This window comes from Serinus canaria, chromosome 27, assembly GCF_022539315.1.
Source record: "Serinus canaria isolate serCan28SL12 chromosome 27, serCan2020, whole genome shotgun sequence".
NCBI lineage: Eukaryota > Metazoa > Chordata > Aves > Passeriformes > Fringillidae > Serinus > Serinus canaria.
Genome location: NC_066340.1, coordinates 1486559 through 1500070, shown reverse-complemented (window position 1 = coordinate 1500070; position 13512 = coordinate 1486559). Strand labels below are relative to the sequence as shown.

At 52.6% G+C, this 13512-nt stretch overlaps 1 protein-coding gene across 1 annotated transcript; it reads left to right on the top strand.

Annotated features, from left to right (window-relative positions):
- Positions 1 to 400: 400 nt before the first annotated feature.
- LOC103821791 (plexin domain-containing protein 1) lies at positions 401 to 12810 on the top strand. The gene is made up of 6 exons (XM_050985517.1): positions 401 to 429; positions 1650 to 1707; positions 5308 to 5443; positions 8416 to 8451; positions 9580 to 9728; positions 12272 to 12810. Exons 1-6 carry the CDS (start codon positions 401 to 403, stop codon positions 12392 to 12394), a joined length of 531 nt encoding a protein of 176 aa, XP_050841474.1. The 3' UTR covers positions 12395 to 12810.
- The last annotated feature ends 702 nt before the right edge of the window (positions 12811 to 13512 follow it).

Here is a 13512-nt window from a genome sequence, read left to right as displayed (position 1 = left end):
TCTGGGAATGGAGATCTGGAGCAGGAGGGTCTCTGTCATCCCCTGGCATCCTGCAGATCCTCCCCAAAGAGCTCCAGCCCTGGAGCTGACATCCCAACCTCGTGATTCCAGCCCTGAGTGCTCCCAGCTCTCTCCTAAATAACAAAAATCTGTATTTTTGTTGCCTCTGCTGAGCCCAGAATTGTGACAGCCCAGAGCTGGGCTTGAAGCAAAAGATCTCAGAAGTTTCTTTGTGGTTTCTCCTCTCCCTGGTGGGTAAATGGATTTTTTGCAGGGGTTGTTTGGGGTTTGAGCCTTTCCAAAGGTCAGAGCTCTGCTCCATTCCCTGTTCCTGCAGGGAATTCTCGGGCTCTGTTTGCCTGATGTCATCTGGAGCTCCTGCAGTGTTTTTCCTGTGCAGATGTTGCTGGAAGGAGCCCAGGGAACCTCGTGGGTCTCACAGCCTTGCCCTGGCACCGAGTCCAGGCAGTGGAAACTCAAACTCAGCCCAGGCCTCTCTCCTTGTTTCCCCTCTCCCGATTTCCCTCTCCTCTCCTGAGTTCCTCTCTCTCCTCCTGATTCCCCCTTTCTTTTTCTCCTGATTTCCCTCTTAATTTCCCCTGATTTTCCCCTCTCCCCTCCTGAATTTCCTCTCTTTTTCTCCTCATTTCCCCCTCTCCTTTTCTTCTGATTTCCCTGTCCTTTCCCCCGATTTCTCCTCTCTTTTCTCCTAATTTTCCCTCTCATTTTCTCCTCATTTCCCCTCTCCTGATTTCCCTCTCCTCTCCTGAGTTCCTCTCTCTCCTCCTGATTTCCCCTGATTTTTCCTGTCCTCATTTCCCTCTCATTTTTTCCTGAATTTTTCCCCTCTCCTTTTCTCCTGATTTTCTCCTCTCCCCTCCTGAATTTCCTCTCTTTTTCTCCTGTTTTCCTTCTCCTTTTCTCCTGATTTTCCCCTCTCCTTATCTCCTGTTTTCCCTCTCTTTTTTCCTGATTTTCCCTCTCTTTTCTCCTGATTTTCCTCCATTTTTCTCCTTGTTTCCTATCTCCTTTTCCCCTCATTTTCCCCTCTCCTTTTCTCCTCATTTTCTCTTCTCCTTTTCTCCTGTTTTCCCTTTCCTTATCTCCTCATTTCTCTCTCATTTTCCCCTCATTTCCCCTCTCCTTTTCTCCTGATTTTCCCCTCTCCTTTTCTCCTGATTTTTCCCTCTCTTTTCTCCCGATTTTCCTCCTGTTTTCCCCTCATTTCTCTCTCCTTTTCCCCTCATTTCCCCTCTCCTTTTCCCCATCACTTTTAGCCACACCATGCTGCAAATTCCTTAATCTAAAATCTTTATTTAAATTTACCCCTCATGGCTCCTGCTACATTGCAACTTCTATTATATACATTTTTATATTTTATTTACATAGATATATTATATTTGATTCTATGAAATGATTCTCTTTTTGTTGTTTCTCCTCTTTTCAAGGCCAACTTTTGAAACTTGTTTCTAATTTCATTTTTCTCTCAACAAGATCCATCCTTTTCCGTATCATTTCCAAATCAGCATTTCCCATCCCAGAGTTTTCCTGTCAGTGCAGGCTCTCTGAGCCTTCTCCTGGGTTTTAAACATTTCATTTCAGTCCATTTCCCACAGCCTGGCCCTGGATAATCCTGGTTTTCCCCACAGGTGCTCCAGTGGCTTCGACCGGTACCGGGAGGAGTGGCTGAGCTACGGCTGCGGCCAGGTCAGCCCAGGAAATCCCAGTCCCAGGAAATCCCAGTCCCAGGAAATCCCAGTCCCAGTCAATCCCAGTCCCAGGAAATCCCAGTCCCAGTCAATCCCAGTCCCAGGAAATCCCAGTCCCAGGAATCCCAGTCCCAGGAAATCCCAGTCCCAGGAAATCCCAGTCCCAGGAAATCCCAGTCCCAGGAAATCCCAGTCCCAGGAAATCCCAGTCCCAGTCCCAGGAAATCCCAATCCCAGGAAATCCCAATCCCAGGAAATCCCAATCCCAGTCAATCCCAGTCCCAGTAAATCCCAATCCAAATAAATCCCAGGCCCAGGAAATCCCATCCCAGTAAATCCCATCCCAGTGAAATCCCAATCCCAGAAATCCCAGTCCCAGTAAATCCCAGTCCCAGGAAATCCCAGTCACAATCCCAGTCCAAATAAATCCCAGTCCCAGTCCCAGTCCAAATAAATCCCAGTCCCAACCAATCCCAGATCCCAGTAATCCCAATCCCAAATCCCAGTCAAATCCCAATCCCAATAAATCCCGCCAGTCCCCAGTAAATCCCACCATAAATCCCAGTCCCAGTCCAAATCCCCAATCCCAATAAATCCAGTCCCAGCTGTCCCAGTCCCAGTAAATCCCCAATCCCAATAATCCCAGGCCCAACAATCCCAGTCCCAGTAAATCCCAATCCAATATCCAGTCCCAATCCAAATAAATCCCAGCCCAGTAAATCCCAGTCCCAGCCGGAAATCCCAATCCCAGGAAATCCCAATCCCAGTCAATCCCAGTCCCAGTAAATCCCAATCCAAATAAATCCCAGGCCCAGGAAATCCCAATCCCGGGAAATCCCAGTCCCAGGAAATCCCAGGCCCAGGAAATCCCAGTCACAATCCCAGTCCAAATAAATCCCAGTCCCAGTCCCAGTCCAAATAAATCCCAGTCCCAATCCAAATAAATCCCAATCCCAGTAAATCCCAGTCACAATCCCAATCCCAATAAATCCCAGTTCCCAATCCCAATAAATCCCAGTCCCAGTCCCAGTCCAAATAAATCCCAGTCCCAATCCAAATAAATCCCAGTCCCAGTCCCAGTAAATCCCAATCCCAGTAAATCCCAGTCACAATCCCAATCCCAATAAATCCCAGTCCCAGTAAATCCCAGTCCCAGTAAATCCCAGTCACAATCCCAATCCCAATAAATCCCAGTCCCAGTCCCAGTAAATCCCAATCCCAATCAATCCCCGTCCCAGTCCCAGTAAATCCCAATCCCAATCAATCCCCGTCCCAGTCCCAGTAAATCCCAGGCCCAGTAAATCCCAGGCCCAACCAATCCCAGTCACAATCCCAATCCAAATAAATCCCAGTCCCAATCCCAGTAAATCCCAGTCCCAGTAAATCCCAATCCCAGTAAATCCCAATCCCAGTAAATCCCAGTCTCAGTCCCAATCCAAATAAATCCCAGTCCCAGTCCCAACCAATCCCAGTCCCAATAAATCCCAATCCAAATAAATCCCAATCCAAATAAATCCCAATCCCAGTCCCAGTCCCAGTAAATCCCAATCCCAGTAAATCCCAGTTACAATCCCAGTTACAATCCCAATCCAAATAAATCCCAGGCCCAATCAATCCCAGTCTCAATCCCAGTCCCAGGCCTAACCAATCCCAATCCCAATAAATCCCAGGCCCAACCAATCCCAGTCCCAATAAATCCCAATCCCAATAAATCCCAGTTACAATCCCAATCCAAATAAATTCCAGTCCCAGTCCCAATAAATCCCAGTCACAGTAAATCCCAGTCCCAGTAAATCCCAGTCTCAATCCCAGTCCCAGGCTCAACCAATCCCAATAAATCCCAGGCCCAATAAATCCCAGGCCCAATCCCAGTCCCAATCAATCCCAATCCAATAAATCCCAGTTGCAGTCCCAGGCCCAACCAATCCCAATCCAAATAAATCCCAGGCCCAATCCCAGTCCCAATCCAAATAAATCACAGTCCCTCGTCCCAATCCCAGTCCAAATAAATCCCAATCCAAATAAATCCCAGTTCCAATCCCAGTCCCAGTGCCAATAAATCCCAGTTCCAATAAATCCCAGGCCAAATAAATCACAGTCCCAGTCCAAATAAATCCCAATCCAAATCAATCCCAGTCCCAGTCCCAATCCCAATCAATCCTAGTCCCAATCCAATAAATCCCAATCCCAGTCCAAATCCCAGTCCCAATTCCAATAAATCCTAATCTCAGTCCCAATCCCAGTCCCAATACATCCCAGTCCCAATCCAAATCAATCCCAGTCCCAATCCCAGTCCCAGTCCAAATAAATCCCAGTCCCAGTCCCAATCCAAATAAATCCCAATCCCAATAAATCCCAGTCCCAACCCCAATAAATACCAGTTCCATTATTTCCATTTTCCCCCTTATTCCCATTATTCCCATTTCTCCCTTTATTCCCATTTCCCCCTTTATTCCCATTTCTCCCTTTATTCCCATTTCCCCCCCTTTTTCCCATTTCCCCCTTTATTCCCATTTCCCTTTTATTCCCATTTTCCCTTTTATTCCCATTTCCTCCCTTTATTCCCATTTCCCCCCCTTTATTCCCATTTCCCCCCCTTTATTCCCATTTCCCCCCCCCTTTATTCCCATTTTCCCTTTATTCCCATTTTCCCTTTATTCCCATTTTCCCTTTATTCCCTTTTCCCTTTATTCCCATTTCCCCCTTTATTCCCATTTCCCCCCCTTTATTCCCATTTTCCCTTTATTCCCATTTTCCCTTTATTCCCATTTTTCCCTTTTATTTCCCATTTTCCCTTTATTCCCTCCTCCTGGAGCGTGACTCTTCCTCACTGCAGGCAGGAAGGAGCGAGCCCTGTTTGTGTCCCTGGGATCAGCTCTGACCCAACAGCTGCTTCTGCTTTGGCCTTTTCCCTTTTTTTTTTTCCTTTCTTCTTTTTTCTTTTTGTTCCTTATTTTTGTTTGCTTTTTGTGGGTTTTGTTCGTTTGCTTTGATTTCGATTTTTTTTTTTTTTAATTTGGGTTTTTTGTTTTGTTTTGTTTTTCTCTGGTTTGGTTTGGGTTTTTTTCTCTGTGTTTTTTTTTTTTTGTTGTTGTTGTTGCTTTGTGGGTTTTTTGTGGGGTTTTTAACCCAAACTCTCCCCTTTTAACCCAAACTCTCCCCTTTTAACCCAAACTCTCCCCTTTCAACCCAAACTCTCCCCCTTTAACCCAATCTCCCCCCTTTTAACCCAAACTCCCCCCTTTTAACCCAAACTCTCCCCTTTTAACCCAAACTCCCTTTTAACCCAAACTCTCCCCTTTCAACCCAAACTCCCCCCTTTGAACCCAAACTCTCCTTTTTTAACCCAATCTCCCCCCTTTTAACGCAAACTCTCCCCTTTTAACCCAAACTCTGCCCTTTTAACCCAAACTCTGCCCTTTTAACCCACAACTCTCCCCTTTCAACCCAAACTCTCCCCTTTTAAAACCCAAACTCCCCCTTTTAAACCCACAAAATCTCCCCGTTTTAACCCAAACTCTCCCCTTTTAACCCAAACTCCCCCCTTTTACCCCAAACTCCCCCTTTTTTAACCCAAACTCTCCCCTTTCCCCCCCAGTCGGACGGACAGACCTGTGAGGACCTGGCCCAGGGCGGTCACTCCTCGCCGCCCCCGGGCAGCTCCGTGTCACCGCAGCCCGGCGCTGTCACCTCCCCCACGGCCTCGCTCTTCCTCGACAGCCTCACCACCGAAGGTGCGTCCTGCACAGGTGACCCTGGCCCTGAGGGTGTCCCTGGACAGGTGACCCCGGCCCTGGGAGTGTCCCCATACAGGTGACCCCGGCCCTGGGGGTGTCCCCAGACAGGTGACCTGGGTTTGGGGGTATCCCTGGACAGGTGACCCTGGCCCTGGGAGTGTCCCCATACAGGTGACCCCGGCCCTGGGGGTGGCCCTGGACAGGTGATTCCAGCCCTGAGGGTGTCCCTGGACAAGTGACCCCAGCCCTGGAGGTGTCCCTGGACAGGTGACCTGGGTTTGGGTGTGTCCCTGGACAGGTGACCCCGGCCCTGGACAGGTGATTCCAGCCCTGGGGGTGTCCCCAGACAGGTGACCCCGGCCCTGGGGGTGTCTCTGGACAGGTGACCTGGGTTTGGGGGTATCCCTGGACAGATGACCCTGGCCCTGGGAGTGTCCCCAGACAGGTGACCCCGGCCCTGGACAGGTGACCCCGGCCCTGGGGTGTCCCTGACAGGTGACCCCGGCCCTGGACAGGTGACCCCAGCCCTGAGGGTGTCCCTGGACAGGTGACCCCGGCCCTGGGGGTGTCCCTGGACAGGTGACCCCGGCCCTGGACAGGTGATCCCGGCCCTGGGGGTGTCCCTGGACCTGAGCCCTGGGACAGGTGACCCCACACCTACACCCCTTATCCTGATCCATGGAAGGCGATCCCCCATCCCTGATCCATGGGAAGGTGATCCCTGATCCATGGGAAGGTGATCCCCCATCCCTGATCCATGGGAAGGTGATCCCTGATCCATGGGAAGGTGATCCCCCATCCCTGATCCATGGGAAGGTGATCCCCCATCCCTGATCCATGGGAAGGTGATCCCCGATCCCTGGGAAGGTGATCCCCCATCCCTGATCCATGGGAAGGTGATCCCTGATCCCTGGGAAGGTGATCCCCCATCCCTGATCCCTGGGAAGGTGATCCCCCATTCCTGATCCATGGGAAGGTGATCCCTGATCCATGGGAAGGTGATCCCTCATCCCTGATCCATGGGAAGGTGATGCCCCATCCCTGATCCCTGGGAAGGTGATCCCCCATCCCTGATCCCTGGGAAGGTGATCCCCCATCCCTGATCCATGGGAAGGTGATCCCTCATCCCTGATCCATGGGAAGGTGATCCCCCATCCCTGATCCCTGGGAAGGTGATCCCCCATCCCTGGGAAGGTGATCCCTCATCCCTGATCCCTGGGAAGGTGATCCCCCATCCCTGATCCTGATCCCTGGACAGGTCTTTCACCTCTTCAAAGAGCAAATCCACATCCAAGTAAACCCCAGATGGGTTTTGGAGCAGAATCCTGGAATGGTTTGGGTGGGAAGGGACCTCAAATCCCACCCAGTCCCTCGGGCAGAGACACCTCCACCATCCCAGGTGCTCCAAGCCCCATCCAGCCTGGCCTGGGACACCTCCAGGGATAACCACAGCTGCTCTGGGAATTCCATCCCAGCCCCTCCCACCCAAAAATCCCCCCCCCGAGTCCATTTCTCCGCCTGGATCTGTGGAGTTCTGCAATCCCAGGAGGATTTGGGTTGGAAGGGACCTCAAAGCTCACCCCACCCCAGGGCAGGGACAGCTCCCACCACCCCCCAAACCCCGTCCTTGGGGAGGGATGAGAACAGGAGATGCTGGGAAGGGCAGCACACCCGGGGCAGTGAGGCACGGTGGGAAGAATTTTGGGGCTTTTCCAGCTTTTTTGACTCATTTGTGAAGATCAGAGAGCGACCAAACCCTGCTGGGGAGAATGCTCGGGATCCTAAAGGGGTCAATCCCAGAGGGAGCAGGTTGGGATTTCACCGGTGCCAGCACTCTCAGCCTGGAATTCCCGCGGTGATCGCTCATTTCTTGGGATTGCTGCTCCTTCCAGCCCCACAAAAAGCCCCGATCTCCCTGGAGACCCCCCCGGCATCCAAAGCTCCATAATCCCATTAACGCGGGGCCGGCTCCGCCGATCCTGGCGCAGGTAGCGCCGCAATTTGGCTGCTTAATAATCCCTGACGCAAAGTGCTAATTAGGATAAATAGAAAGGAGCGTCGGTAATTGTCCTTCAGCGCCAGGAAGGAGCTGGGAGGGGGAACGAGCTCCTGCCTGGCAGGGCTGACTTCGAAAGGAGCAATTAAAGGCAAGGAGGGGGGGTTGGAGCTCCGCCACGAGATTGTTTTCCAGCCCGTCGCTGGTTCTTGGAAAAAAGGAGCAAGAGGCTGCGTGTGACACAGAGCATGGAGTTAATTTGGGATCTTGGAAGGGAGAAACGGCAGCTGCAGAGGGAGGGGAGTGGAGAGCAGCAGAGGAGCAGCCCCACCAAGGAGGGGAGCTGGCCCTCAGTGTCCTCTTCAACCAGCCTGGATCCCTGTCCTGTCCAACCAGCCAGATCCCTGGATCCACGTCCTGTCCCACCAGCCCAGATCCCTGGATCCCTGTCCTGTCCCACCCAGATCCCTGTATCCACATCCTATCCAACCAGCCTGGATCCACATCCTATCCAACCAGTCAGGATCCCTGGATCTGTGTCCTGTCCCACAGCCCAGATCCCTGGATCCCTGTCCTGTCCCACCAGCCAGATCCCTGGATCCACTGTCCTGTCCCACCAGCCAGATCCCTGGATCCCTGTCCTGTCCCACCAGCCCAGATCCCTGGATGTGTGTCCTTCCCAGCCAGCCCAGATCCCTGGATCCCTGTCCTGTCCCACCAGCCCAGATCCCTGGATCCCTGTCCTGTCCAACCAGCCCAGGATCCCTGGATCTGTGTCCCTGTCCTGTCCCACCAGCCAGATCCCTGGATCCACATCCTATCCAACCAGTCAGGCACTTCCCTTTCCCACGGAGATCTAAAACTGCCCAAATTCCCATCCTGGGGGGAGGATTTGGGTGGAAATCGCCCAGTTTGGGTGGAACCCCCCCCATTTGTGCTACCCCAGGATTTCTGTTCTGTTCTCTCCTTCCAGATGACACCAAGCTCAACCAGTTTGCAGGAGGAGAGGGTAAGGATGGCCTTGATCCCTCTCCCTGCTCCAGGGGCGCTCCGAATTCCCTGGATCCGGGAGCACAGGCACCCCAGAGTGATCCCGCACCTTGATCACTAATTAGCAATGAGTAATTAGCAATTCCAGCCAGTGAAAAAAGCTGGGAATGCTCTGTTCTATCCTGACGAGAATTTTGTATGGTTTGAATTATTTTATTGTGTTAATTATTTTTTAAATATTATATTTTTATTGTTTGAATTGGTTTTATTGTTTGAATATTTTATTTTTGTGTTTTGGTTGTTTGGTTTTGTTAAATTCTTATTGATTTCAGGGGTTTTGATTTATGGGATTTTCTCACTTGCTCATATGCTCCTGTCATGTCCTGTAATGTAATGTCCTGTCCTGTACTACTCCTCTCATACTCTCTCTCCATCTCTCCTCATCCTATCCATCTCCTCTCCTCTATACTTCCTATCTTCTCTATGCTTATCCCTTCTATTATCTTCTATATCTATTCCTCTTATTCTCTTCTATTCTTCGTCTTTTCTTCATCCTTCTTCTATTGTTGTTGATTTTTTTGATTTATTAGTGAAGAGAGTTATGGCATTTAAAGGTTCTTTTATTTTGTATAAGCTTTTTTTGGAAAAACTTAATTTTATTGTAATATTTGTGATTTGGATGAGGATAGGACAAATACTTGAATCAATGTAATATGTATTTTCGTAAATTTTTAATTTGTAAATTTTAAAATCTGTAATTATTTTAAATTTGTAAATTTTTAAATTTGTATTAATTTGTATGTAGAATTTTTATTTTGACTTTTGTAGTTATATTTAAATTTTTAATTATGTACACAATTTACTTTTTAAAATTTTTATTTTGTACATCTTTTTAATTTTTATTTTAAATTTCGTGAATTTTTCTATATTTAAAATTTTAAATTTTGTTAATTTGAAGAATTTTTAATTTCGAATTTTGTCAATATCTGTATATTTACAATTTTACATTTTGTTAATTTGACAGAATTTTTACTTTTAATTTTTTGTGAATATTTTTAATTTTTAATTTAAAATTTTAAAAAAATTTTTAAAAAAGTAAATGTAGCATCTTTGTGAAAGCCCCCTGACCCTCTCGATCTCCCCCCAGGGAGCGGCCTGCCCTGGCGGGGTGCCCCCATCCCCACGGGCACCCTGGTGGGCATCGTGGTGGCCGTGCTGGTGCTGGCCGGGGCCATCCTGGCCGGGATCTACATCAGCGGCCACCCCACGTCCAGCGCCGCCCTCTTCTTCATCGAGGTGAGCCGGCAGCTCGGCCCTGCCCGGGCTCATCCCGTGCTCCTCGTGCTCCTCAACCTTGTCATCCTCCCCATCCTCCTCGTGCTCCTCGTCCTCCTCGTGCTCCTCATGCTCCTCATCCTCCTCGTGCTCCTCGTGCTCCTCATCCTCCTCGTCCTCCTCGTCCTCCTCGTCCTCCTCGTGCTCCTCGTGCTCCTCGTGCTCCTCGTGCTCCTCGTGCTCCACGTCCTCATCGTCCTCCTCGTGCTCCTCGTGCTCCTCGTGCTCCTCGTGCTCCTCGTGCTCCTCGTGCTCCTCGCGCTCCTCGTCCTCCTCGTGCTCCTCTTGCTCCTCGTCCTCCTCGTCCTCCTCGTCCTCCTCGTCCTCGTCATCCTCATTGTGCTCCCCATCCTCCTCATGCTCCTCGTGCTCCTCATCCTCCCCATCCTCCCCATCCTCCCACTTCCCTGTGTCTGGGTCCTCCCCAGCCAGCCCAGATCCCTCAATCCATGATCCTGGATCTGTGTCCTTCCCCTGTCTCAGATCCCTGGATCCGTGTCCCTCCCACCATCTCAGATCCCTGGATCTGTGTTCTTCCCGATCTCAGATCCCTGGATCCATGATCCTGGATCTGTGTCCTTCCACCACCTCAGATCCCTGGATCTGTGTCCTCTCCACCACCTCAGATCCCTGGATCCACATCCTTTCCCCATCTCAGATCCCTGGATCTGTGTCCTCTCCACCCACCTCAGATCCCTGGATCTGTGTCCTCTCCACCACCTCAGATCCCTGGATCCACATCCTTTCCCCCACCTCAGATCCCTGGATCCGTGTCCTTCCCATCCAGGGAGATGCACCCATTCCAAAGAACCCTTTTGAAGCATGAAACAACATTTAAAATTCACTTTTATCACTCAAAACACTCACACCAAGAGTGCCCTTTGTGCCCAGGACGCTTTCCCCCATTATTTGCCCCCCCCCCAGTAATTTTCCACCCCATTCTTTCCCCCCCATTATGTTCCTTTTCCAACCCCATTAGTGTCCCCCCATTTTTTTCCCCCATTAGTTTCCCCCCATTAATTTGTCCCCCCATTTTTTCCCCCATATTTTTCCCCCCCCTTCCCCACCCTTTCCCCCCCTCCCCCCCCTTTCCCTTTCCCCCGCCCTTCTCGTCTTCCTCCCCCTTCTCCCCGCCCTTCTTCCCTCCTTTCCCCCTTTTCTCCCCCCTTTCTCCCCCCTTTCTCCCTCCCGTTCTCCCCCTTCTCTCCCCCCTCTCCCCCCTTTCAGCCCCCCTCCTTCTCCCCCCTTTCACCCCCCTTTCCCGCCCCCTTTCCCCCCCCTTCCCCCCCTTCCAGCTTCCCGCCGCTGCCCCCTTCCCCCCCTTCCCCCCCCTCTTCCCCCCCCCGCTTTCCTTCCCCCCCCCTTTCCCCCCACTTTCCCCCCCCTTTTCCCCCCCTTTTCTTCCCCCTACCCATTCGCCCCCCCTTTTCCTCCCCCCCTCCCCCTTTCCCCCCGCGCCCTTTCCCCCCCCTATTACCCGCCCCCCCTTTCCCCCCCCTTTCCCCTCCCCCTTCGCCAGCCCTTTCTTTCCCCCCCCTTTCCTCCCTCATCCATCCGCCCTATTCTCCCCCCGCTTCCGCTGTCCCCCCCCCCCTTCCCCCCCCTTCCCGGGCCCCCGGTCCCCCCCCCTTTCCCCGCCCCTTTCCCCCACACCCCCGCCCCTTTCCCCCCCCTTCTTTCCCCCCCCTTTTTCCCCCCCCTTTCCCCCCCCCGTTAGTTCCCGCCCCCGCCCCTTTTCCCCCTCCTTATCCCCCCCTCTTTCCCCCCCCCTTTCCGCCCCCCTTCTCCCGCCCACCTTTTTGTCCACCCGCCACTTAATCCCCCCACCCTTTTCCACACCCCCTCCTTTTCCCCCCCGCAATTCGTCCCCCCCCTTTCCCCCCCCTTTTCCCCGCCACTTTTTCCCCCCCCATTTTTCCCACGGCCCCCTTTTTCCCCACCCCATGTTATCGCCCGCCCAACATTTTCCCCCCCCATTTTCCCTTCCCACCCCCCTTAAAGTCCCCCCCTTCCCCCCGCCCAATTGTCCCTACCCCCGCCCGCCGCTTTCCCGGCCACCTCTTTTCCCCCGCCTTTGGTCACCCCCCCCCTTTTCCCCCCCCCTTTTCCCCCCTTTGCCCCCCCCCGATTTCCCCCCCATTTTCCCCCTCATTTTCCCCCCCAGTTTGTCCCCCCCATTTCCTCCCCCCCATTCCCCCCCCTTCCCGCCATCATTTTCCCCCCCATTCCCTTCCCCCCCATTTCCCCCCCGTTCCCCCCCCTTTCCCCCCATGTTCCCATTCCCTTCCTCATTTGCCCCCATTTCCCCCCCATTTCCTCCCCCCCCTTTCCCCCCCCCATTTTCCCCCCATTTCCCCCTCCCATTTCCGCCCATTTCCCCCATTTCCCCCCATTTCCCCCCCATTTTCCCCCCCTTTCCCCCCATTTTCCCGGCGGGATCTGGGGCCCAGGCCCTGTCCCAGCTGCTCACCTGTCCCCGTTGCTGTCCCCGTTGCTGTCCCCAGCGGAGGCCGCACCGCTGGCCCGCCATGAAGTTCCGGAACCACCGCGGCAACCGCGGCTCCTACGGCGAGGTGGAGGCGGCCAGCCAGGAGAAGGAGGGGTTCGTGGAGGCCGAGCAGTGCTGAGCGCTGCTCCCGGGGGATCCATCCCGAGGGATCCATCCTGAGGGATCTCGAGGAATCCATCCTGAGTAATCCATCCCGAGGAATCCCGAGGAATCCATCCCGAGGGATCCATCCCGAGGGATCCATCCCGAGGAATCCATCCCGAGGAATCCATCCCGAGGGATCCATCCCGAGGAATCCCGAGGAATCCATCCTGAGGAATCCATCCCGAGGGATCCATCCCAAGGGATCCCGAGGAATCCATCCTGAGGAATCCATCCCAAGGAATCCCGAGGAATCCATCCTGAGGAATCCATCCCAAGGAATCCCTCCGAGGAATCCATCCGAGGGATCCATCCCGAGAAATCCATCCCGAGGAATCCATCCTGAGGAATCCCGAGGAATCCATCCTGAGGAATCCATCCTGAGGAATCCATCCTGAGGAATCCATCCGAGGAATCAATCCCGAGGGATCCCGAGAAATCCATCCCGAGGAATCCATCCTGAGGAATCCCGAGGAATCCATCCCGAGGAATCCATCCCGAGGAATCTATCCCGAGGAATCCATCCCGAGGAATCCATCCCGAGGGATCCATCCCAAGGAATCCATCCCGAGGAATCCATCCTGAGGAATCCATCCGAGGGATCAATCCCGAGGGATCCCGAGGAATCCATCCCGAGGAATCCATCCCGAGGAATCCTGTCAAAACCTGAGGAATCCATCCCGAGGAATCCCAAGGAATCCATCCCAAGGAATCCCAAGGAATCCATCCTGAAGAATCCCGAGGAATCTATCCCAAGGAATCCCGAGGGATCCATCCTGAGGAATCCTGTCAAAACCTGAGGAATCCATGCCGAGGAATCCTGAGGGATCCATCCCAAGGAATCCTGACAAATCCCAAGGAATCCATCCCGAGGAATCCCAAGGAATCTTAAGGAATCCATCCCAAGGAATCCATCCCGAGGAATCCTGAGGGATCCATCCTGAGGAATCCCAAGAAATCCATCCTGAAGAATCCCGAGGGATCCGTCCCAAGGAATCCTGACAAAACCTGAGGAATCCATCTCAAGGAATCCCAAGGGATCCATCCTGAGGAATCCGTCCTGACAAATCCTCAGGAATCCATCCAAAGGAATCC

Excerpts from the sequence above, each read along its gene's own strand:
- LOC103821791 (XM_050985517.1), top strand. The coding sequence starts at position 401 with ATGTTGCTGGAAGGAGCCCAGGGAACCTC. Across the intron at positions 1,708-5,307 it reads TGAGCTACGGCTGCGGCCAG|TCGGACGGACAGACCTGTGA; the intron begins GTCAGCCCAGGA and ends TTTCCCCCCCAG. Across the intron at positions 8,452-9,579 it reads CCAGTTTGCAGGAGGAGAGG|GGAGCGGCCTGCCCTGGCGG; the intron begins GTAAGGATGGCC and ends ATCTCCCCCCAG.